General features: G+C 45.3%; 1 protein-coding gene across 2 annotated transcripts; it reads left to right on the forward strand.

Moving 5' to 3' along the window:
• The first annotated feature begins 4,701 nt into the window (after nt 1-4,701).
• Nucleotides 4,702-23,679, forward strand: LOC147462950 (phosphatidylinositol 4-kinase gamma 4-like). 2 transcript variants are annotated; one of them, XM_086486265.1, is made up of 3 exons: nt 4,702-4,854; nt 21,577-23,058; nt 23,141-23,679. In XM_086486265.1, the coding sequence occupies exons 2-3, from the start codon at nt 21,694-21,696 to the stop codon at nt 23,525-23,527; spliced, it is 1,752 nt and encodes a 583-aa protein (XP_086342391.1). In that variant the 5' UTR covers nt 4,702-4,854; nt 21,577-21,693; the 3' UTR covers nt 23,528-23,679. The 2 variants fall into 2 exon arrangements, with proteins under 2 accessions (XP_086342391.1, XP_086342399.1); XM_086486273.1 differs by having other exon boundaries at nt 4,725-4,854; nt 21,589-23,058.
• Nucleotides 23,680-24,496: the final 817 nt, after the last annotated feature.

A 24,496-nucleotide genomic window follows, 5' to 3' on the forward strand; every position in this document is an offset into this window, starting at 1 on the left:
TTTCCTCTCCACTAACCCAAACTCCCTGATGTGTACACACTCCGTACACGCGTTACACGCTCAACAATACCGAAGGAGTTTTCTTACAAGTCTTACGACTATAGCAATGGTAGTGCTTTTGGCTGCTAATTGAGCTTTTGCAGTGACCAGAATTGTCAAGGTTGATCTCAAGTTCCCTCCCTAGCCATTGATATCACCTCTAGAAACAACGGATCTCATCTCTAAAGTAAGTGGTGATGTCCGCTTGCAGATTTTATTTATGTATGCGTTCCGACTATTTGCATGCTGGCATGGCATGGACACATGGAGCTTATGAATATAACTTGTATGCACATGCCTATAAATCTGCAAGATTCTGCATTTATTTAATGTTTCAAGCTTTGTAAGTAAGCATTCTTGGATCTTGATAGAGTGCACATTTGTGTTAATATATGCAACTTTGTGGATTGCATGTGGCCTTAACATCCATTGACTGGAGAGGTTTTCTATATTTTTTGCAGCTACTGGCAAAAGCGCCCACATAGAGGCTTCCTTTGAAGGAAGTGCTTGTGCATCCATGGATTGTAGTCAGCGCAGCCCCAAGTGGTGTATTGAGAGAAGGATGGATGCATTCGGATTTTTCATTCTCAGAGTCAAGTTGGGATCAACAACTTGTTGCTTCTCGCTGTGGAATTTTAATTTGCCTCTCTCATACACACACATCAACATAACCCTCACTTTACTCCCCACCTGCTCTATTGACAGATGTCTAGCGATGTAACAACCTTGAACATACACGATGGATGCTGTTGCAAAAGGGCCACTATCAAAGAGAAGAATTTCATTTCAATGCTCTCAAAAGAGAGGAAAATCTTCCCTTGTTAGCCTGCTATATTCCCTGATGTTATGTGCACATGGCTCTCTCTAATTAAAAAAAAAGTGTAGTGTGGTATATTACACATAGATCCTGATATGACATGCATTCTTGCAACATGCTACAAGTAGTGCACTTTACTCCAAGAGATGACTAGCTTAGCTTAGCATTGTTGCTTACTTTGAAGCTTTTCTGCAGTTTATGCAGATAAGAGCTCAATAGCTTGTTGCTTTTGTTTTCAAGCAATGTACAATTCTTTCATAACATATAAAACATGAATCTATTGTTTAAGTGCAATCTTGTCATTGATGTTGTGCGTTGTCAGTTGGGACCGCCATTGCCTTTTAATTAATCTCCATCAAAGTTGATAGATCACAGCTCTCTAGAGAGCTTCCTTCAACCTAATTGTGGCTAGATGAGTCCGTTTTGGGTCAAAGAAACAATGCCAAAGATTCAACCTTGCGCCTACACCTAATGGCTTAAGCTGCAGTCCTTTGTTTGTTCTTTGCTCCTTTCAATTAGTGTATACCATGAATTGCACTATTGTGAATGGTTGTAAGGGTGGGGTGGGTCTTTGTTGGTGAATAGACAATCTTAGTATTGCTACCAAAGTTCTTTGAGCAGGAAAAACTTTTGCTTCGATTTGAGTTGTAAATTACCATTGTGATTCATATCAGGCAATTTGACAACCTACAAATATCCTTTGAAATTCCTTAAGCTGGTTTAACGTTGGGACTTTCTAGCCAGGTCTACCACTAACACTTACACTGCTAGGCTATGACCAACGAATAAAAAGATGCATAAATTTGCTACACACAGTGAAAATTTGCTACTCAAGTTTTACTTCTTTATACAAAATCTTGTGCATAGAACAAAATTGCTCTAACAACCACAAAGGCATGAAAGAAAGAATATTGTTTGTTGTATTATAAGGCAAATGGTTTTATAATGACTCCGTAGAGGAAAAGGTTCGAGTGGAAGCTTAAAACTCTTATTTGAAAGATAAAGGACACGATTGGAGTTTTGCAGACACTTAACCAAACTTTTGAGTAGCCGTTTGCTTGGCCTTGGCAAAAGTTGGTAGATTCTCAAACCTGTATCTTTGTCTTTAAGGTTCAAAATACCTTGGGGCTTCGAAGCCTTCTCACCTAGAGAGTATACAAACATAAAAACACTTGCCTATATGCATAATAATCCTCAAAGCAACGTTTTATTTAAGATGCTTATACCACTTAATCGAGTTGCTTGCTCTGTGTGCCAGGAGTAAGGGAGGGCATGCTCTATCTCTGGGAGAGGGCACCAGCTCTGGTGGTCGCACACCGATGAGAGGGGCCTCAAAGGAGAGGGGCTTCAAAGGAGGCCGGGAGTATGATGGATTGCACGTCGGACAGGCTGGCTATGGAAGCTTGGTCTCTGGCCGATGGACAAGGGTGGTCCAGGAAATGGACCCCTGATTGCCCTTACTTGCATGGTCGCCATGTTGCTCTCTTAGATAAGGATTTATTTTTGTGCCAAGGGTTGGGCAGTCGTCCTTCTCCTACCTATAGCGAACCTGCTCCTCTTGGAGGGTCAATGAAGTGTGAGCTAGGATAATGTGGCTTTTGCTGGTATGATGTTATTGTCCTTCTTTGCTGGTTCTGCTTCGTGTGGTGGAGTTCACCTTGTTCGGCTAGAATTTGGAGGTGCCATGTGGTGTCTTCGTGAAAGGGGGTACCTTAAAAGCCTGTTGAATGTGGTTTTATGATGTACTATTGGATACGACTTTGTATGAGTGGTGGATGGGCTTCTGCCTCCTTTGGTGATGGAGCTTCCAGGCTCCCCCATATTGCAGTAATACCTACTCTGAACCCTCGAGCTTATGTTCTTGATAATTCTAGTGGGGTGGCTCCCCTATTAGCCCTCTGATCCCTTGAAATTATTTTTGGACACATGGAGCTCGAGGGTTGCTCCCTTCAACACCTGATGTATCCTTTTGAAATGATCATGAGAACTGAGGATTGTTGTTTGATGCCATGGCTCGTTTTGAGCATGGCTTTTCTTGTAATTTTTTAGGTTTTTAGTACATTTCTCACTCACATTTTGTGAGTTTTGGGGAAAAAAAGATGCGTACACCACTTGCTCAAAATTCCCTCAAACATCATCATGCAAATATTGACCAAATACTGACATTTTTTCTATGAGCAACCCGTTTACGTCCTTCTTGGAATTGCCCCTCTCGCTACCTTTGGGGCTTATGATTTGTAAATTTTTTCATAAAATAGAAGTTCTATCTCTATACAAGACAAAAAAAAATTCAGATTAGATTATGAGCTTACAGAAACTGGCAAAATTTCACAAGTTTGTGTAAATCCTGTAAACTCTTCAAACTTTAATGTAAAACCCCCAAGAATTTTGACTATGCCCTTCTTTTCCTTAGTTAGGGAAAGTACCTTTAGCCAGCCCTTGTAAATTGGTTTCTTTCTCTCTCTAGGATCACTCTCTCTAGCTTATATAGTGGCAACCTTTTTTGTGGGAATCGAGACGGCCTCTTGCAAACGTGGGTACTATCATACAAGCCTGCTTCTCATCTCTAGCTTGGAAAAGTAGCTACCATGGCATAAGACATCGGAGCGCTCGAAATATATCCTCAGCCACAACTGTATGCATGACAGAAGGATGTTACAGTGACTCCATAGTATCATGGAAGCCGAAGCTTGCAACTCTACTCACACAAACACATGTCATTGCCCCCACAAGCTGTAATCTACAAGCTGTTTTGTCTATCTCAATGTCTCCGCATGGCTATCTTGTTATGTCACAAACCAAATATTGTATGAGAGAGAGGGGGAGAGAATTACCTCAACTAGTTTTGCTTGCTTATGCAAATCTACAAATGAACTAAAACGCTATGTTGCCAACGTGAATGATTGTTTGTTTGAAGCATCTTTGCCAAATCTCAATGTACAACAGAGTACCGGTGAAATTTTTACGGGTATGTTTTAATTTTCTCTTTAATCTACTCTTTCACTCTCTCCACCATAGTGAAAGTTTTATTTTCCTACCTCTTCAATCTATACTCTCTCTCTCTCTCTCACACACACACACACACACACACACACACACAGCCGTTATTTTACATTATATTGCATCTTGCTAAGTATGAACATGGATCTATCCTCTCTCTCTCTCTCTCTCTCTCTCTCGTTAACCGGAGAGAAAGGCAGTGCCTTCGTCTACTATAGACGACCTTGTTTATTATGTTTCGATAGGCAATCTTAAATTCTTGGGGGTCAGATTGTTCAAGATTTTCTAATCTTTATTCCTTTTTGACAAGTGAGATCCATTTTTGAGTGCTTAGCATGTAATTTGTCACAAATTCCCTCCCAAAAAAGGCGATCATGTCTAAAAATAATGGATCTATTATCTCCAAAGCCTACATAACCAACTCAAATTCTAGTTTTAGCATCTCGTGTTGATGATAGACACTCACTCTTCTTATAAAAAGCTGCGAAAAAAATTATCTTTAGAGAAATTTAATCTCAAGACCAGGGGTATTTTGGGAATTTCAAAAAATTTGAAGGGCAGTTTGGGAATTTATGACAAAATATTGGGGGTTCTTTGGGAATTTTTGAAATTTGAGGGGTATTTTGGGAATCTATACTAATAGATAAAAGGGGAGGGGATTCCGCCCCCCCCCCCCCCCCCCCCTGCCACGTGTCGTGAGCAGCTTCAACCGGCCAGCTCCGGAGGTGTGCGCACTGCAACCTGCCGCTGTGAGAGAGAGAGAGAGAGAGAGAGAGAGAGAGAGAGGCGGCTTCACACTAGTTTCCATAAATTAGAGGGGTATTATGGTAATTTTCCCTAAATTCTTTGACATTTCCATGCGTCCCACCGGCAATAGGCTCGAGGTTCAAAATTTTTCAGGAAAACGATATTTGTCTCTCCCCTTCCCTCTACAGTTTTACAAGAGAGGAAAACGCCCGTTTGCAGAGCAAAGCTTTAGCCACCGCCGGGCTCTCTGGGTAAGAGCTCTCTCTCTTTCTCTCTCTCTCTCTCTCTCTCTCTCTCTCATGTAGGCACAAGAATGTGCATCGCGTGTGTGCGCGATTGGCCGCGATCTGTACTCTGTTTTGCAAAATCTTGTCTTTGATGTTCTCAGACGCCAGATCCATCCCCCCCCCCCCCCCCCCCGCCGGGGGTCACACACACACACACACAAAACAACCACACAAACACACGCCACCAAATAGACCCCTCTTAGATGCATACATTTTTCATAAGGGTTCTATCAGTTTTTTGATGCGCCTCGACTGATTGTGTAAGGTGATTTAAGACTTGTATAGAAGCTTCAACAAGCTTTCTCCATTGGCTGGATCTGTGGGCTCGCTCTGCAGTGAAATCATGGAACCCACCCATCTCCTCAGGCCGGGAAAGTATGGAAGGTGGGAAAAATGCCTGTACTGCTGCTTGGTACAAAATGCACAATATACCACAATACACTGCTTAGACGATTAGAGAAGTACGCTTGATGTAAAAGGAAAGGTGCAAAATCAAGAAAACCCTGATGTGGTGCACAATGGCTTGTCATTCTGAAAGTACAAAAGAGTGGGAATGATGGAGAGTTAGGGGTGTGAGAGTTGATAGAGAGTCACAAGGAAGATGTAGGCTGAGGCATGAGCCTGTAGAGATACTAGCTTCTTGTTTGAAGGTTCTGCAAATAGCGGCTTGAAGGTGTACTATGTAAGTTACCACAAATTGAATGTTTACGAGGACTGAGAAGAGCAAGAGAACCAAATGAGGTAGTGAAAAGAACAAAGAAACATAAGTATTATAGTTATCATAATATACCTCAAAATGCAACTTAAATGGTGTTTTATCATGTCAGAAACTCTAAGAATGGAAGTATGATTAGTGACCGAAAGAGCTTTCTATTTATGGAAAGGTTGTGTCAGCCCTCTTTGTACTATTTCAAATTTGTTTTTTGTTATTGTCTTGCCAACCAAATAGTGTAGGTTTGTTAAAATCTGTAGGTTGAAATTCTCACTCAATACTATTTTTGTACTAGTAAATTCGTTATTTAAATAATTCCTCAGTTCTTGTACGTCTACATTTATTTCTATAGCAAATACAAATCTTTATATTGTTGAGTTTGCTAATCATTTATGAATATGATATGAATTTTATTAGTTTTTTGTGTTGGCGAGTTGAATTCCACTAGCTGCAATTGTTGCAAACTATGCACATTGCTAGCTCTATGGAGCTCTCCTACCAAAATGTGTAGGAGTCATTCAACTTTTCGTAAAACATTTTAGTTACTCTTGTGGGTTGCTTGTGGAGATAGTCAACAATCATGACCTCGACGTTTGGTGCTCACATCGAAACGATTTTTTAGAAGTTGGCAATCAACTTGTACATGCTTTCCTTGGCACCAACGATTGATGAAAAGAGGAAATGCACGAACTAGGTGATGTTTTCCTTGGATCCAACGATTGATGAATAGAGAAAATGCACGATTAGGTGATGGAAGACATGTTAAAGGCGTATGTCTACCGCTGTCGGAGTGAGTCAGAATGAGTGGGAATGTTACCTTTCACACATTGTATTCATTTATAACTTATAAGCATATGGCAACCAGTTATAGTGAGTTCAAGCCTATGTATTGTCATGAACCATAACCATTAGTTTTCACGTGGTTGAAGGTTGCAAAGTTGAAATTTTTTGTAGGATATATAGGAAGTGCTCGCGATTCAAATGAAAGCGTAAAGACTTCGTAAGCTCGTGTCGCTTCTTATTTGAACAAAGTATATAAACTTGTTTCTCTTTGAGGATATGTGGTATATCTTAAGGCAAGCGATTGCAATGAGGAGATTGACAGCCAGTTGGAGTTGCTACAAGGGTCCATGATGTTACCAATGATGGCGATGGCAGGTTGCTGGAAAATCAGTCTCAATGTTGTCGAACGTTGACAAAACAGGTGACTAATTGTGCCTCAATCAAGAAAGCATAAAGACTTCGTAAGCTTGTGTCGCTTCTTATTGGAACAAAGTAGATAACCGTGAGTCCATGAGGACATGTGATATATCTTAAAGCACAATTGCAATGATGAGATTGATGGCTAGTTAGAGTCCATGATGAGTACCTTGACTGTGTGCCTATCTGTACAAAGCTGACACCCCTCTGATCCAAGCATCTGAGAAGCCCATCCTGTGTAGAGTGCCCTCCAGAAAGTCCAAGTCAACTCTGTCGTAGGCCTTCTCAAAATCGAGAAGAAGAATCACCAGATCCTCACCACAGAGCCGCGCTAGGGCAGAAGCCTCCCAAAAAGTAAAGATGTTGTCAAGGATACTGCGCTCCTTGACAAAACCTGTCTGAGTCCCATGTATAAGGCTCTCTAGAAGTGGTTGGATTCTCAAACTTTGAGCCTTGGCAAGAATTTTGTAGGCTGAGTTGAGGATGGTGATGGGGAGCCACTGTTGAATCTCATCCAAGGAGCCACCCTCCTTGGGAATGAGGTAGATGAGACCCTCACTCATGCTGTCAGGCATCTCTCCTGTGTGCAAGATGTATTGAAAAGCACTACAGAGATCTGGGCCAAGCAAGTCCCAGTACTCCAAGTAAAAACTGGGAGTCAAGCCATCCTCACCTGGACAGCTACCACGGGGGAGTGCACTAAGAGCCGTGTGCAACTCCTCAAGCTGAAGTGGCAGCTCAAGCCTCTGACGCATCTCCACAGTCACAAGGCAAGGCATCTGTGCCCACACCTGCTCCCTGCATGCATCGTGATGCTTTGACTGAGGCTCTGCAGAGTCGCAAACAGTAACTCACGGTAAAAGTCAGTAGCAACTGCACGCATGTCCTCTGGCTCAGAAGCAACTCACTCGTCAGGTCTGCTCAACTGATTGATCTTGGCATGCGTATGCCGAGGTTCCACTGCCTCGAAGAAAGGACCAGACTCTGTCAACCCACCTGTGTCCATTGAGATGCATGTCGATGGAAAGCGAACTCATGGTGCTGCTCCTCTGTGCTAACAAGCTCCTGGCGAGCCTGCTGTAACTGCTCCTGCAACCAAGGACTGTCTCGATGTTGCTCCTGCATCCTCTGCAAGGAAGCAACGCCCCGTCTGAGACGCTGCTCCTCCTCTCTTGCTGCAGCCAGGCGAGCCAACAACTCTTGGAGAAAGAAACGACTAAGCTGAGCTAGTCTTGAGGCCACTCTGTCAGCAGGAGAATCTTGCATGTCCAAGCTCTCTGTCCAGAGAGCCTCTACTCGCTCTCTGAGTACAGAGTCCAGCAAGACCCTCTCAGGGATGCAAAGCATCGTGCTCCCCCTCCTCCGTCTATTTGCCATTGTGAGGATCACTGGTGCATGGTTCGAGAAGGAAGTCCCTGCCAAAATGCCAACTGTCCCACCCAAGTCACAGAAATGGTCACTAGTGTAGAAGCGATCTATGCGCGATAGATTCACTCCTTCCACTCTGCGGTCCGAACGAGAGAAGGCTACGCTATCTGGGGGCCTCACAAAGCTAGAGTGCTGCCACACATCCGAAACCCTCAAAGTCACACAAAACCTCTCCCAAGCTACCAACTCAACTCCATGCTCAATAGCATGGCTACCGCCAATCGTGTCAGAAGAATCCTCCAACATGTTGAAGTCACCACCTATGCACTACTGTTCTGCTGTGGCAGAGACTCAACAATCTGTGACCGAAACTCTGCTTGTGCACTTGCCACATTGGGTGCATATATGTTCAGGAAGCCCACAAGGCAACCCTGAACCTGCATAGTGATCCACTGAGCGCTGCCTGGCACAATAATCCTTCTGTCCACAATGGCTTGCTGCAAAGAATCCGCAATAGTCATACATACCCCACCCTGGATGCCTCCAAGTCCCAAAGCGGCTGACCAAAAAGTATCATATCGTTCACGCAAGAGCTGACCACAACGTCTCTCCGACGCAGTCGGCGCCTCTGACATTGAAACTGGGGCCCACCTAGACCCTGCACGTTCCATGAGATGATCCTCATGGGGAGCAAGAGAGAATAGATGCTGCCGCAACAGTTTAACGTGCTATCTTCGAGGCTGGCTTGGATTGGGAGTAATCCGCATCCAAGCGTTTTCTAGATAGGCATGATTGCAAAGAGTGCCCGATCCAAGCCCAAGTAGACCGAGCCGTACGTAAAGCAACCTCCTCTATCCAGGAGTCCTCATGAATGTGTACATAGCATGGCGAGCACTGCGTATTAGCAAAGAAGTGAACCACAATGTGTCTACATCTTGCTGCATCTGGAGGGGTCACCGCACTTGGCCAATCACCACAGAGTCTGCAGCATGTTTGTAACTCCTAGGTCTCCCATGTGGTGAGAGAACTCTAGGGCCTGTGTATGCAACCACTCCAACACTGAGTCGAGAGTCCACTCAGTCTTGTCCCTACCACAAAGGGGAAAAGAGAAGCCAACCGTTGAGTCCAAGGCCTCTATCTCCCTAGCTGCAAGGAATAGAATATGAATCCTGAAGGAGGCTGCCTCATGGTCTGCTGAGGAGTCGCCGAGAAAGCGTGTAAAGTTCATAGTCAAAGAAGTCCCATCAACGCCGAATGTCAAAGCTCGTCAGACCACGAGGGGCTGTTGCAAAGGGAGACGTCTTTACCTGTAAAGGGGGTCGCAAGAAAGGTTGTTCCTTTGTTGCCAAGCGACTCTTGGCAAAGGTGCTGCCAAGAGATCTCCCAGCAGAGTCGCTTGGCAAAGGTGCTGCCAAGAGATCTCCCAGCAGCCGGGGATGGCCCTGCCTCTTGGGGCGACTGTGGAACTGGAGCGGGAGGGGGGGGAGTAGGAGCAGGGGGAGGTGGGGGAGAAGAGGGGCGAGGGTGATCGACAAAGGTAAAGGGGCGAGGAGGAGAGGCGGCTAGGGGGGGGGGTTTGATGAGGGGGGGGGGGGGGGGGGACTCGGGAGGAGGGGGGCCTGTTGAGGGTGAAGCTGAAGTGGGGGCTGGAGCAGGGACCTCATCATGCTTCAGAGGACCGAATCGGTTCTTCGTGGGCACCCACTGCTGTTGCTGGGCAGGCGCCTGAGGACCACCCTGAGTGCCAGGCTGTCACTGTGGCCCTTGTCGTCGTCGACCATGAACCTGCTGTCGTCCCTCCTCCGCTGGAGCCCCAGGCTCAGATGGTGTCTCTGCCTGTGTGCTCTGTCTCTGCCTGTGGCTCCTGGCCAGCCCTTGCAGGCTGGGGCTGAGTCTGTGGTGTAGGTCGGGGCCTCCTCTGTGGACAGGCCTTCGCAAGATGGCCCATCTGTCGACAAATGAAGCACTGGTTCAGGAGGACTGAGTACTCCACGCTCTCTCTAAACCAACCCCCACTCACCCGAGGAAGAAGGATGACCTTCGGGAAAGTATGAGTGTCCCTAACCAGAACATGAACTGAGGGATTGCCGGCCGCCTTGGCAGCTATTGAAGCTGCTGTGCGAGGTGTCTCCAGGACAGTCCCAATCGTTGAGCCTATCCTAGACAAAAGTGGTAGGTACTCCCTCCACAAACTAGGAAAGCAGACGGAGATGGGAATGTCTACCTCCTCTACCAAGACATTTGAAGCAGGGTCAAAACCATGTCTCCACTGTTGAAAGTGGGCTCGAGCTGCTCGGATGGTCAAGGGGCTCATGGCGATGACCTTGGATGCCATCTGGGAGGTCTCAAACTCGATCTGATAGTAGCCTCGTCCGAGAATTTGAATGTCCAAGATCTTGCCCACCTCTGTGAGAACTTGGAGAAGGTCACACAACTCTCCTCTGCTTGGTCTGGTGCCGAGAATCGTGCAGATGACAGAAGTCGCCTGCAAGCGCTCTACCTTTGCGGCTACGCTCGCTTGCTTTGTCAGTGAAAGAGCAAGCCGAATGGTGGGCTCAGCGGGGTCGGGTGAGGGGACTTCGGAGGAGTCTCCATATGTGTGTTGTTGTGAAGAAAGAGCGAAAAGTCGTTGACGAACGGAGGCCGGGGATGCGAGGTGTGGCTTGCGGGCTGAGGCAAAAAGCGGGGCAGTAGGCGGGTAGGGCAGCGGCGAAGACCGGGCAGGGTGACATGCGGGCAAAGGGTAGCGGGCGGGCAGAGGGCATGGTGATAGGCGGGTAGAGGGCAGGCGGCGAGGGCAGGGGGCAACGATGGCACGCGAAGGCCCGGGGAGGGGGGGGGGGGGGGGGGGGGGGGGGGGGCAACGATGGCGAGAGGGTAGGCGCGGTAGCAACAACGAGCAGCGGGTTCCGTATATTGTGATTTGCTAGAGTTGATAGATTTAGATAAAAAAAACAAGTTTCGATTCCATTGTTTGCGTGTGTTTGATGAACGGTTCGGCACTCCGTCTATATGTTCATTTACATTGCATGCACAGTCTTCAAAGAAGACTAAAATTTTTCGAGTCATTTTACATGGAATGGATATGTTCATGTTTTTGTGTTGAAAGTAGTTTCAAGAATTTTCATTCTCGGAGATTCTTGAAGAAGGTGGACCTACGACCATAGACGAAGTTGAAGCATTGAAGGAGCCACAGATGACTTTGTGTCGCTTTCGGCGCGGCCCAAAGAAGCAAGCGTTGCAGACCTTTGTGAAGTTCAAGTATCGCATGATCCACACATTAGAGTGGGCCGGCGAAGAGTCCTTTCCACGATTTTAGACGCTGTTGGCGACCTCCCTCGACGCCATACAGTTAGGTACCACCTCACTTTGAAAAGGAGGGGATGTCTGTCACAAAGTGATGACGTGGCGGACAATAGAAACCCTAATTTTTGCCAGAAACCCTAAAATTCTTGCAAATCCTAATTTCTGCAAGAAACCCTAATTTTCGAAAATTGCGGAGCCTAAAAATTTATTTATTTATTTTGAAATGATGAGCGACGCGAATTTTGCTTATTTTTATTAAAAAAAAAAAGAGAAAAGACTCTCTAAGAGAGAGAGAACTGATGCTTTTTATTTTAAAAGCTTTTGGGGTTGTGCTTTTGGGCATCCCTTGTATCTTTAAATAAGTGGTGAGGGCCTCACTTCTCAGAGCATCTGGACGCAGAGTCTGAGAGTGAAACCCTAGCCACACTCTTGTACTTTGATCTGATTAATATAAAAAGATATACCGAAAGGGGCGCGAGTCTTTGGGGCCAATATCTCTAGGCACGGACCTCCTTCGGGCCAGTGCAAATCTATTGTGATCTGTGAATTGTTTTGAAGTGGTTATTTGGTGCTGTCGCGGTTGATTCTTGACTTGGAGTGTCCAAGTCTGTTACAGTGGTATCAGAGCACGGCCGATTTCTCTTCTACGAGAAATCCGATCCCCGATTTTTTTTTCCCGCGGCACCTATGGCTTCAGGCAATGATCAGTCGACTCCCTTTGCATTTGGAGATGCAGGCTGGGATCACAACGAAGATTCAAACAGAGAGTATGGCCCGCCTCGGCCTACTCAAGCGGAGCAACGAGAGATGGAGCGTCGTCAATTGATTGGCGATGCAACAAAGATGATGCTCAATTTTGCCAAGGACCCGAAGATGGCAAAATATATGAACCACACCTCTTTGGAAGAGGTACAGATGGAGTGGCAAAGAACCACACCACCACTCCCGAAACCCGCTCTCAAGAAACCTTCTGCCTCCAAGAAATATACGGAGAAGGAATTGGAGAACGTGGTTGATGCACGGATTGCTCAGCTTTTTGACGCGCAAAAGAAAGCCAAAAAGCACGGCAAAAAGCAGAAGAAAAGCACTGACTTTCTTGGTTATTTGGGTCGTCAGTCGGCTTTTGACAAGGCAAAGAAACAGAAGAAGTGTGTTCGATTTGAAGGAGTACCCAGTTCTTCTTCTTCTTCTTCTTCTTCTGACAGTTCTTCTAGCTCTTCAGACTCGAGCCAAGAAGACAGAAAAAGCAAAAAGCGAAGCAAGAAACAAAGCTTCGGAAAGGGCAAGAAAAAGGCAAAGAAGGCTACATCTCGCCCAGAGACTAACAGTTCTACCGAGGACTCGTGTACAGACAGCTCAGATTCCGATGACGGAAACTTTTATGCGAACAAGAAGAATTTTTACAAAGCCAACCAGTATGACTTTCTCGAAGATAAAAGCAAGAAAGTCCGAGAGTTTAAGGAAGGTGGCCACTCGATCAAGTTGGATACTTTCTCAGGATACTCAGATGCTTCGAAGGCTTTGTCTTTTATACTGCAGTTTGACATCGCTTTCGCGGGAGGACGCTATTCAGAGCACTCCAAGATTCGGAGAGGTACCTCTTACCTTGAGGGGAATGCTCGTACTTGGTGGTCCACGCTTCTTTTAAACAAGACTGCGCCAGTTAAATGGCTGAAATTTAAGAAGCTTTTTATTTCTTCTTAGTTGACGCAAGAATATGAACGAGATGTACGAGCTGCTTGGAACCATCTTCGGATGACCAAGAAAGATACAATCAATGCTTATTGTGAAAGATTCTGGAGCTCTTTTCTACCCGCCTCTTCATTCAAGAAGATCTCGTTCAGAGAACAGATTGAGCGGTTTACCTTGGGTCTACCTACAGAGATCCGAGATCACTACTTGGAACAGAAGTCAGCTTCTATTCAGGAGTTGATGAGTCATGCGAAGCGGGGCTTTGCCATTCACTCTGGCAGTCTGACCCACCCCACAGATGAGGCCATGACACAACGAGCCGAACAGACTTATGGGAATGAAAGTAGAAAGAAAAAGAGCAACCCAGAGAAAAAGGATGCACGACCCAAGCTTACTCCTGAGGAGAGAGCTCGCTTCATCAGAGAGGGGAAGTGCTTTGGATGCGGGGAACATGGACATATCTCCGCGAAGTGTCCTAAAAAGGCACAGAAAGAACAAAATGATAAAGACGACGACAAGCCTGAGAGTTCGAGAGCAGCTCAGGAACGTGGCAGAAAAGGCAGATAGAAAAACAGAAGTGGTACCACATGGCATGGAACCTGCATCGAATCTAATGAATGAAAGTACAAACTTTGCCGCTTTTGGGGCAAAGTGAAGGATTAGGAAGCTCTTTTGAAGGAGCCAAGGCCAACTTCTTTTCACTTGGAATTGGTGGCTCGATTTGGAATTACGCCCGACAGACTGACGCCACATGCGGAGGTAGTTCGACCGGCACCCGGATGGGATGTTGCCATTACACTGAGCATTGGCAAACTTCGTTTGCAATGACAGGGGTGTTCAGGGCACGCGAGTGACGTTCTACTCAAGATCCCTTGGTACCACAAGAACTACGCCGTGGTTGACTACTGGGCCGAGAAAGCGACTTTGATAAATGAAGGGCTTAGAGATTGTACTTGATGAACTTCAGTTTTTTACTCATTCTTTTGGGAGAGAATTGAACGCTGGATAAAGGTTGAATATGTTTTGACCTGAGCAAAAGAACGCCAAGATTTTTCTCCACACTCATGCCGATTGCTTTTCAGATGGCCTGAAGATCAAACCATTGATTTGATACCTGGAAGCACGCCAGCGAATCTGCCACCTTATCGTGTGAGCCGAGTAGAAGGCAAGCCTGAGAACGAAAAAGGGAAAGGAGCGGCTTTCTCCAAAGCTTCGCATGAGATACTATGGACCTTTCCAGATAAAAGAAAAGATAAATCCTTTACACTGAAGCTGCCCGATACTTGGAGAATTCACAATGCTTTTCATGTAAGTCTCTTGAAACCTTTTAGAGGCGATGTGGCCGATGATGGGGAGCCAGATGAGCAACCCGAAGTGGAGGAAAGCGAGGAGATACACGTTCCAGAATAGATATTGGCACATAAAGATAGAAAGATAAAAGGTAAAACAATAAGGCGGTTCTTGGTTAAATTCAAGAACTATCCCGCATTGGATGCGAAGTGGATGGAGGAGGAGGACCTGGTAGATACTCCTCAGATTGTGAACCTTTACCTTGAAGCATTCGGTTTAGCATAGTCTACTCCGATAGAACCCTATTTTCAGCATGGGCGGAATTTGGTGCAGCGGGCTTGCACAAGAGGTGAGTCACTCTGCTCCTTTGTTAACAGATTGCTCCGATTTTTGATACTAGAGTCATTGATGTCCCTATTGGGTTTCGGGGATACTGTGGGCTGACAGTGTTCTGCTGTAATGACTTTAAGATTTGGAATTTTTGATAATATCATACCGATTTGTACTTGACTTATTTAAGTGCAGGAACTGATAGACGAAATGACTGCAGCATTTTGGTCTGATAAAATCTCTATAGACATGATTGCAATAAGGATTATTTAATCGGGCATCTGAGAGGTCCCGACTGGATCTAAATGCAATTGCTAAATACGTTGCCGATTAATCATGGTCTGAGATTGGAATGATTTTTAAATGTGATTTGTCATGTGATGTCGTGTGATGTCAAGTGATGTCCTGTGATGTGACTGTCGATTGGTACATGTGATGTGTTGTTCCTAGTGCGTCGGTACTAACAGTCAGTGTCTGCTAAGACAGTTTATGGCCTTTGTCTGTTTTGCAGGCGTAATCGAGGGTGATTACAATGCTTTCAAGAGGGGGGTATGTCACAAATGGGTGACGTGGCAAGGTCCCGGGGACACACTCATACAATGAGGCAGCAGACCCGGACACCTCGAATCTGCCCAACAGAGGACACGTGGCAGCTGTACTGCAATCCCGGAAATTGCGTCGGATTTCACGTTTACATTGCTGACGTGGCCTGTCGTATGGATCTCCGTTTTTCACGCTGAGAGTGTACGGAAATCAGCTTATTGCGTTGGCTGCAGCTTTTGGGAATAAGTTGCTTTATTTTTTGAAGGCTTTTCACTTAGAGCTTTTGGGGCTCTGCTTTTGAGCATCCCTTGTAACTTATTAATAAGTGGGCAGGGCCCTCGCTTCTTAGAGCATCTGGACGCAGAGTCTGAGAGTGAGAACCCTCCCACTCTCTTGTATTTTGAACATAGATTAATACAAAAAGAAATACCGAAAGGGGCGCCAGTCTTTGGGGCCAATATCTCTAGCCACGGAACTCGGTCGGGCCGTGTCGAATCAATTGTGAATTGTTTTAAAGTGGATCTCTGCTGTGTCGTGGTAGAATCTTGACTTGGAGTGTCCAAGTTTGTACAGCCGTATTGTCATGTTTGAGAATACCTTTTTGCGAGCTTCTTTTCGGGAGATCCCTTTTCTAGAGCAGATGGAGAGGTTTTGTTGCGGGCTATTGAAAGAGATCCGGCGGTACTGTTTATAGCAAAAGTCCAAGAGCATTCAGAAGTTTATGGGACACACAAAGGGCGGATTGTAGGCTCCTTGACTTTTCCAACTTGATAGAGGAGTATCGTGTTGAGTACTTCAAAGAGAGAAAGTGTTATGGTTTTGGTGAACATGGGCACGTCTTCGCGAAGTGTCCAAAAAATTAACAAAAGGAAACAACTGATGGTCATCAAAGAGCTCGAAGTTTCAAAGTGATGTGCTTGTTATAGAAACATGGTATGGGGAGCGGGAATGGGGTCGGGGTCGAGTCTCCGAACTGCGATCTTTTCAAATTTTTCTCGATGTATGTACCATATTGCGAAGAACACTTTGAGCATTGAACTGCACCAAGAAAGACAAGAAACATGAGAGTAGAATCTAAATACTAGGTAGAGAGTAGATGGATATTAGAGAGGTTAAGCCTTGGGAGCTTGATGCTTGAGAGAGTAGAGGGAGCTCGACTATGGAGAGCTTGCAAGTTGCGAGAGGGGAGGGAGGAAGTGAGGCTTTAGGCTTGAGCTAAAAGGCTCAAGCATAAAGCTTGAGCTTGAGGCTTAAGTATTGCAATGTGCATAATGCATTGAGGAGGCCTTCTTTTAAAGGTCTCCAAAAGAGTCCCTAAACCTTGTGTAAAAGGTCCCCAAAGTTCCCAAGAAACCAGCTGTTTTTTGCTCGTTTTTGAACTAGCTGTAAGGTGCAGCGGAATGAATGTTGAACTTTGCTCAAGATGAGTGCTCCGAACTGTGCTCAAGGGTTCCTTTTACTTACGGAAGGGAGAGCCTTCCGTTCCTTTAGTGAGAGAGTGCAATGGACATAAACAAAGTGAATGAACACTGTGAATGGAAGTGCATGAGACTAAGAGATAGAGAGAGAAGAGAATACGACACCAGAGATGTTGTCAAACCCTCCTCCAAGGGCCCCACTCTCTATGGTGAGAGCGGTCTACTATTGATTGCACAAATCTCTACAATGCTTGGACTTGCCGACGATGTCGACGACGACGAGACGGGCTGAAATCTGAAAATGCTAAGGGCTGAAATCTGCAAATCTTTTTCTGCTGAATTTTGACTCTATGTCAGTGACGATGTCGATGGCAACGATGCAACGACGACGCGCTGAAAACGTAGATGCTGAAATCTGCGTTTTCCGGGCTGAGGCAAACTTCGCGGAATCTAACCGTGCGGCGAGGATCTGCTGCGGGAAGGTGAGATCTGCGAGGTTTGGGGGTTCTACTGCGGGTACTGAATGCTGAAAACTGAAAACGTTGGTGCTACTGTGGATTCCGTCGCGAAGGAACTGCAAAACGCTAGGCCGCCTCCTGCTCCAAAAACGCTAGGGTTGAATTCTGCTGCTGGGGGAAAATTTACTAACGCTAGGGCTGATTTGCTGTCGTGAAGTGGTTCTGTTGTGTCTGCCAATGCCGTAGCTCCTCTGCAATGCAAAATTGCCAAGGCTGATCTGTCCTTGCAAAAACGCTAGCTTGATGTTGAGTTGCAAAAACGCTAGGCCATGCTGTTGGGTGTCCTGCTGAGAAGGTGCCAGTTGAGCAATGCTCGTGTTGCCTCTTGTGCCAGAAAGTGCTAGCTGTGGTTTGCTTATATATTATCCTAGCAAAATTGCGCTACCTAGTTCCCAACAAAAGTCACTTAAAATAATAAGTGAAAAATGTCAAAAATAGGGAAAATAGGTCTATGCACTATAAAAATGCTCTTGCTGGGTTTTGATGGAAATCTGATGATCATGTTGTGTGCAACCAGAGGATATGCATCTATTCTAAGTGTCTGGACATGCACGGTCTGCGAACAGACTCACAAAAGTGCTAGATCACTTCCTATTCTAGATTGACTTGACTGAATTGAACCCTGATCATGCTGTAGCTTGTCCATGGATGCATAGGGTTGGATGTGTCAGGTGACACTAGCCGTTTCTTTCTGTTGGATGTCCCCTTGCCGTGCTTGATCGATTGTCGTTCCGGAACGCTGTTCCAAATGGCCAGCCTTGTGAAAGGCTTGGCTTTGTCCGTCCCTTGCTGTTCTTGGTCGTCCGCGTCCTCTTTCTCGTCCCCCCGTTCCCTGACCCTAGGGTGCCGTCCCTTGTTCCCTTGTTTCTATGGTGCCAGTGGCTAGGGAGCTAGGATAACAACCATCCGATTCTAAGATACAAGAACATATAATAGAAGGGTAAGCTAGGTTCATTAATAATTTGGTCACGGGCAGGTACTTTTCGGCTCTCGATGCAAAGTGGATGGAGGAGGACTTCGTAGATTCTCCTCAATTTTAGAGGTGTACCTCGAGGCTTTCGGAATTTTTATTCCTGAAGTGGACGTCGAATCACCAGGCTGAATTTGGTGCGGTGCCTCTTGCATAAGAGGGGAGCCACTCCACTCCTTTGTCATAGATAAGCTAGATTGAATTAAGTCACTAATTTCTCCATGAGAGTTCAGGGGTAGGGTTATTGATAGATTGATAGTAGTTTATTGAATGACTTTATGAAAGGATGTACATTGAATTGGAAATTTCCTAGATTGAACTTGTTTACATGTGCTCTTCCATGTTTGTATTGTTGGAGTATATGTCGACAAGATAAATGTTTGCAGCATTTTCTTTGGTGATTTATCTGATAAATTTTGTGCATCTAGATATGTGCTAGAGATGCGTGAGATTTGGATGTGATGGCTAAATAAGTCAGGAATGTGATTCTAGACTTCTATTTGGATGAGATGACTGGATATTGATCTTAGTGTATTAAGAGTTCCGAAAGGATGAGATGGCTAGATAGTGATCTATGTGTGCTCGTATCAATGCCTCCAAGCTCGTAAGAGTCCAAGACCGCCATCATGGTCGCTTTCCAAATGGCATAGTCGCCATTCGATTGCCGATCCGAGGGTAGGGAGGGTAGGTATCTTGATTGGTTGATCACCTGCGCCGGAGTTTAATTGGGACCAATCTCCCCACTCCTCGTTGACGGGTTGTTCACCACCACCGCCAGTAGGTACCTCAGGTTGTACTTTTTCATCACATATTGAATTCATGTCAGAATTATCACTTCTCTCGATGGGCATGTGACGAGGCTACGTTGAGGTAGAAGAAGGAAAATCTTCAAATCTGCCCACTACAGCCAAAATCAGCCTCAAATGAGTGAGAAGCAGAAAAACCAGCAAACCATCTATTTTTGACGCGGAAATTCAGCACCAGAAACTTGCACAGATCACAGTTCGATTCGAGAGCACGCCGTGGCTCTGATACCATGTCAAAGACGCAACGGAAAAGAGTGATGATCTTGTCTGCAACCACGAGCAAACCTCCTCTTGGGAATGGGCAGCCAACGAATCTCCGATGTATCGCGACGGATCTCCTTGTAGAGGAACTCCTATCGTGTACCGCCCATCGAAGGGGTATGGGTAGCAATATTCAAGTGCATGCATGCATGTAGGGGTTCAATGTGGAGGGGAAGTGGACCGCTAAAGAGAGGGAGAGGCATCGCAGGCAAAAGCGTTGGAGAGAGAGAGATCGATGGTGGAGAGAAACTGCAAGAGAGAGAGATAGGCCGCACACACAAAACTCTAGAGAAAGGGTGTGCCAAAACGTTGGAATCTTTGCTGCCCTACCCAGCATAAAAACCCCACGATCCTAAAAAATGGCTAAAATGCTAATAAATCTGTAAACTCGCTGAAAGTGACCTGCAACATACATTTAGTAGCGAAAATGCAGAACACTAAAGACTTTGACCCCGGGTAATTCTAGGAACATGGGTCCCGCCTCATGGCAGCCTACTGGGTGGGCAACAGCGTGGAGTGGATCCCCGAGAAAATGTATGTCTACCTCGCATACGGGAGCACAGCCACAAAACAGCCCTCACTCCCTAAACGGCTCCTGGGAGATAATGGAGCCACCACCGGACAGGAATCTGAACTCTTAACGCATATTGCTTGCCACAACAGAAAATTCATACCGTCCTGAGAATTATTTGCCGCAGTCAGCACCATGATTTGTGGTGGCTGGGCTTTGCTTTGCTGGTCTCTTTCGGTGAACAGGTGTCTATCGGGTTGAGCCTCTGCCACATCATCAAGTTCTGAGAGCACATATACATCGTGTGCATGACATCCTCTTCTGCCTAAGGTCGAGTTGCCACTGCGTTGAGGTAGTGGGTTGCTTCTCTTCTGTTCCTGAGCTAAACTGCTTTTGTTCTTGCTGGTGTTGTATTCTAAAACGTGCAGATATAGGTCCACTATGGTCCATGCTGACTCTCTTCATCGCTCTGCTCTACCTGATTGGAAGTTGATGCTGATCTACAATTGCAATCCACATTCAACACTAAAGATGTGCACGGTCAATCAAAAGTGGAGGGTGTGAGATTACAAAAACTAATTTCCCTTGAATTCAACTCATGTAGCTGGTAAATAGGTATCGATACTATTTGAAATCTATTTAGTCAAAGACTGTCCTCAAAAACACCTTTCGGTTGTGTTTGAGGTTGCTCCTTGCAGCATTGTTATTTTTATCGGCAAAGACCAAGATAGAATACAACAAGCTATTGCGAGTGGCTCAAGGAAGCAGTTGTGACACTATTGTAAAGTGCAGAACGTGTTGTTTAGGGCATATGATGTTGGATCCTGTGATATGTTTTCCATAAACTTGAGTTTCTCTTCGCACTTAAACAGTCTATTTTTGTGGCCCTGTGCTATTCATAAGTGGCTTTTTGGTCCTAAAGTTCATGATGGACATCAACAGCCCTCACCAGGTGGCTTGCACAATTGTTTTGGTAGCTTTGAACTCTGATAGCTTAACAGTCTATTTTGGTGGTGGCCTGTGCTGTTCATAAGTGGCTTTCTGGTCCTAATGTTCACGATGGACATCGACAGCCTTCACCTGGTGGCTGCAGTGTGCACAATTGTTTTGGTAGCTTTGAACTCTAGTGGCCTATGTCTAAGGTGTTGCTTGAGCTCCTAATGTTTTGGCTTTATTGGTGAGAGTGCAAGTGTGGAAGAGAGAGAGAGAGAGAGAGAGAGAGAGAGAGAGAGAGAGAGAGACCACAAACGCTAGATGCAGGAAGAGGGGGCGATCAGCCCCCCATGACTACCATGAGCAGAAGACCCAATACAACCGTATGTCAGACTATGAAATGGGTACCCCCCTGGCCCCATATATATGAGTCCCCAAGGGAGTCCATACTGGGCAGGCGGCCCCCCAAAACCTGGGCGGCCGGACACAAGTGCAGCCTATACGCATATGCTATGGGTGGCCAGCCCGGAGGCACACTAGCCGTACATGCATGCCCTAGACCTGTGAAGCAGCAGAATGGTGTAAGTCTAACATTATTCAGTGCATGTCTGTCTTCACCTCCCTTTGTTGATGCCCCTAATATTTGTTGATAAGGATGGACAATACGGAACTTCATCTAAGTACTAAAGTTTTTTGAAAAGCTTGTAAAATAACAGTCTTTAGATGTGTCTTGCTATGCCTCTTAAGGTTATATTTCTTGACTACTTATCTTAAGGCTTCGATACATGCATAATTGTTTCTAAGTTGTACAGTTTTCCATTCATCCAGTTTCTCACTCAGGATTGATGAGAGTCGTCTTTGGAGCACAATGATGATGGTGCAGTAACGGTTACCAATTACAGCATATCATTTCTATACTCTCCTAGTGGTAAAGGTTCTGTTGCTATGGCTTCGTCGGCAATTGTATTGCAGCCTCCTGATGCACACGGCATCACACCTCCATCACTAGCTCAGGGATTGGATGCAATGGAGGACATTCAAATCTATTTAACAACATCTGGGCGAAATGCAGCAGTCATTCCTTTGAAGATTGGCAGTGCTGATACAATTGCTTCTGTAAAAATGCGGATTCAAGCTTGCCAGGGCTTTTATGTAAAGAACCAGAGACTGGTATATGGAGGCCGTGAGCTTTATCGTCAAGATGCTTTAGTGAAGGATTATGGTCTGACAAATGGGAAGTGCGTGCATTTGGTTGTGAAAGTTTCAGAATTACAGGTAGTGACAATCAGGACAGATAGTGGCAAGGAGCATACTTTCAGAATCGACAGAATGAAGAGCGTTCGTGACTTGAAATACAGGTTATCAATAGCTGGATTTGCAGCTGACAAGCAACAGCTGGTGCTGAAAGGTCAGAATCTCAAGGACGACATGCTAATTGAGCAATTGTCAGTGGGGGATGATGCTGTAGTGCACTTATTTTTAAGCAACAGTGTCAAAGTAATAAGTCATGATGTTGGGGCTGACATAGAGTTATTAGCAATTTGTCAAAAAGTGAGGGGCAAGCAACTTAATGTCGCACGGCAAAATGATGTGGATTGGCTTCCCTCAAGCAAAGTAGAAGCAAACTTTGACAATCTTTATCTGACAAAAAGTGGCGTTGGTGTTGAAAGCTTCTCAAAATGTAGCATATCATCAGTGATGTTAGATCTTATGGAGCGTGTTAAAACTGGTCTGGAACAGGGACACGCTCCTTTTTTAGCTCGTGATGGGTCTGGAGGTGTATATTTTATGCAGGATGAATTTGGGTCTTCCATTGTTGGGGTCTTCAAACCTGCAGACGAGGAACCTATGGCTGTAAATAACCCTAAGGGTCTGCCTGTATCTAAGAATGGAGAAGGTCTCAAAAGAGGAACCAAAGTTGGCGAGGGTGCCTTGCGCGAGGTGGCAGCATTTATTTTAGATCATACTGCTGATGGTGAAACAAGTGAAAAGCTCACTGGTTTTGCAGGAGTCCCCCCGACTGTTTTGGTGAAATGCTACCATGAATCTTTCGGCCAGTCAAAAACTGTAAAAACTACATCAACCCTTCCAAAAGTAGGGTCGCTTCAAATGTATGTACATGCTCGAAGCAATTGTGAAGACATGGGCCCGGCTCAGTTTCCTGTACACGAAGTGCACAAGATTGCTGTTCTCGACATACGACTTGCTAATACCGACAGAAATGGTGCAAACATATTGGCTTGCAAGGAAGCGGATGATTCAGAATGGAGCCTTGTACCTATCGATCATGGCTATTGTTTGCCTGATAAAGTAGGCAGTTAACCTGCAAGCTGCTTTCTAGCCTACATGCTTTGTTTAAGAACCACTAAGTTTGTCCCCTGTTTGTTTGCAGTTTGAAGATTGTACATTTGAATGGCTGTATTGGCCTCAATCTAAACTTCCTTTTGAACCAGAAACGCTGAAGTATATATCGTCCCTCGATGCGGATGCAGATGTCTTGCTCTTGCAGAAGCATGGGTGGACTCTATCTGAAGATTGTGCTAGGGTGCTTCGTGTGGGAACCATGTTATTAAAGAAAGGAGCAGCTGCTGGACTCACTCCTTTCAAAATTGGATCCATACTGTGTCGGGAGTCTCTAAATAAGATGTCTGCAATTGAAAAAATGCTAGAAGATGCAGAAAACAGTGTCTTACCTGGAACCAGCGAGTCTGGATTCATAGCAGCATTATCAGCTATAATGGATAGTTACATTCGAGCGGTTTTGCTTCAGGGAGGATAAGGGTTTAATGTAGGGAGTCTTAGTTTAATGTAAGTGATGTCAACAGACTAGACTTCATATTATTATACTCGTAAGTCCCTAAAGAACTGATGTATGGAACATTGGCGGTTTTGAATTTGCTGCTCTAAAAAGCACATTTATGCCTTCCTTTTTTTTGGGGGTTTTGCTGCATCATTGCTATTTAGTGTGTGCAGAAGGCACTTTGTTTTATGCGCGACAAACAGAGCTGCAAACTTTTACCAGGCAAGGTCCCCACCCCACCCCACCCCACCCCACCCCAATTTTTTCGCCCCTTTTTTCCCTGCCCGGTGCCATGCTCCTTTCTATATGTGAGGTGTGGGAGGCAAGGATTAATGTCAGACATTGAAGTATTGTTTTTGGCAAGATGGGGGCACTTGTGTGTGAGAGAGAGAGGGAGAGGTTGATTGCAAGGATTAAACGCCTAATGAGATGAATGTCTAGGAGTACTAAGGTTGATTAGTGGTACTAAAGGCAGTATTTAGTTTACTATGCTTTTATATGTTCTAAACATCTTGTCCAATTGCTAGTATCCAATTGTAATCAAATTTGAATTTGAACGGTAGGGCGATGAAGCTGACCACTCAAAAGAAAGCGATACTATCCTTGCAAAACCTTGAATTGGACGTGTGCGCTTTACATGAGAAGGAAATATTTGGATTAGGTTGAGAAACCTAGCTTTGCCGATTCAAGCTTGAGATACAGACTAATGACATTTTACGTGGTTTGTTGTGGAATCTTGACAAATGCGCTGCTTCATAGTGTTTTTGTTGATATTTCATTGTTGTGAATACCGTATATTGTGTGTGTGAAGAGAGAGAGAGAGAGAGAGAGAGAGAGAGAGAGAGGTTTTCCTATTTTTATTGGGCAAATGTATGATTGAGTGAATCTTTGACAAGCAACCTTTAGTACGTGGTAGAAAGCAGATCGTGTTTTTGGTAGTGTGGCAAT

Source organism: Adiantum capillus-veneris, chromosome 2, assembly GCF_014529385.1.
Source record: "Adiantum capillus-veneris isolate H3 chromosome 2, ASM1452938v2, whole genome shotgun sequence".
NCBI classification, from domain to species: domain Eukaryota; kingdom Viridiplantae; phylum Streptophyta; class Polypodiopsida; order Polypodiales; family Pteridaceae; genus Adiantum; species Adiantum capillus-veneris.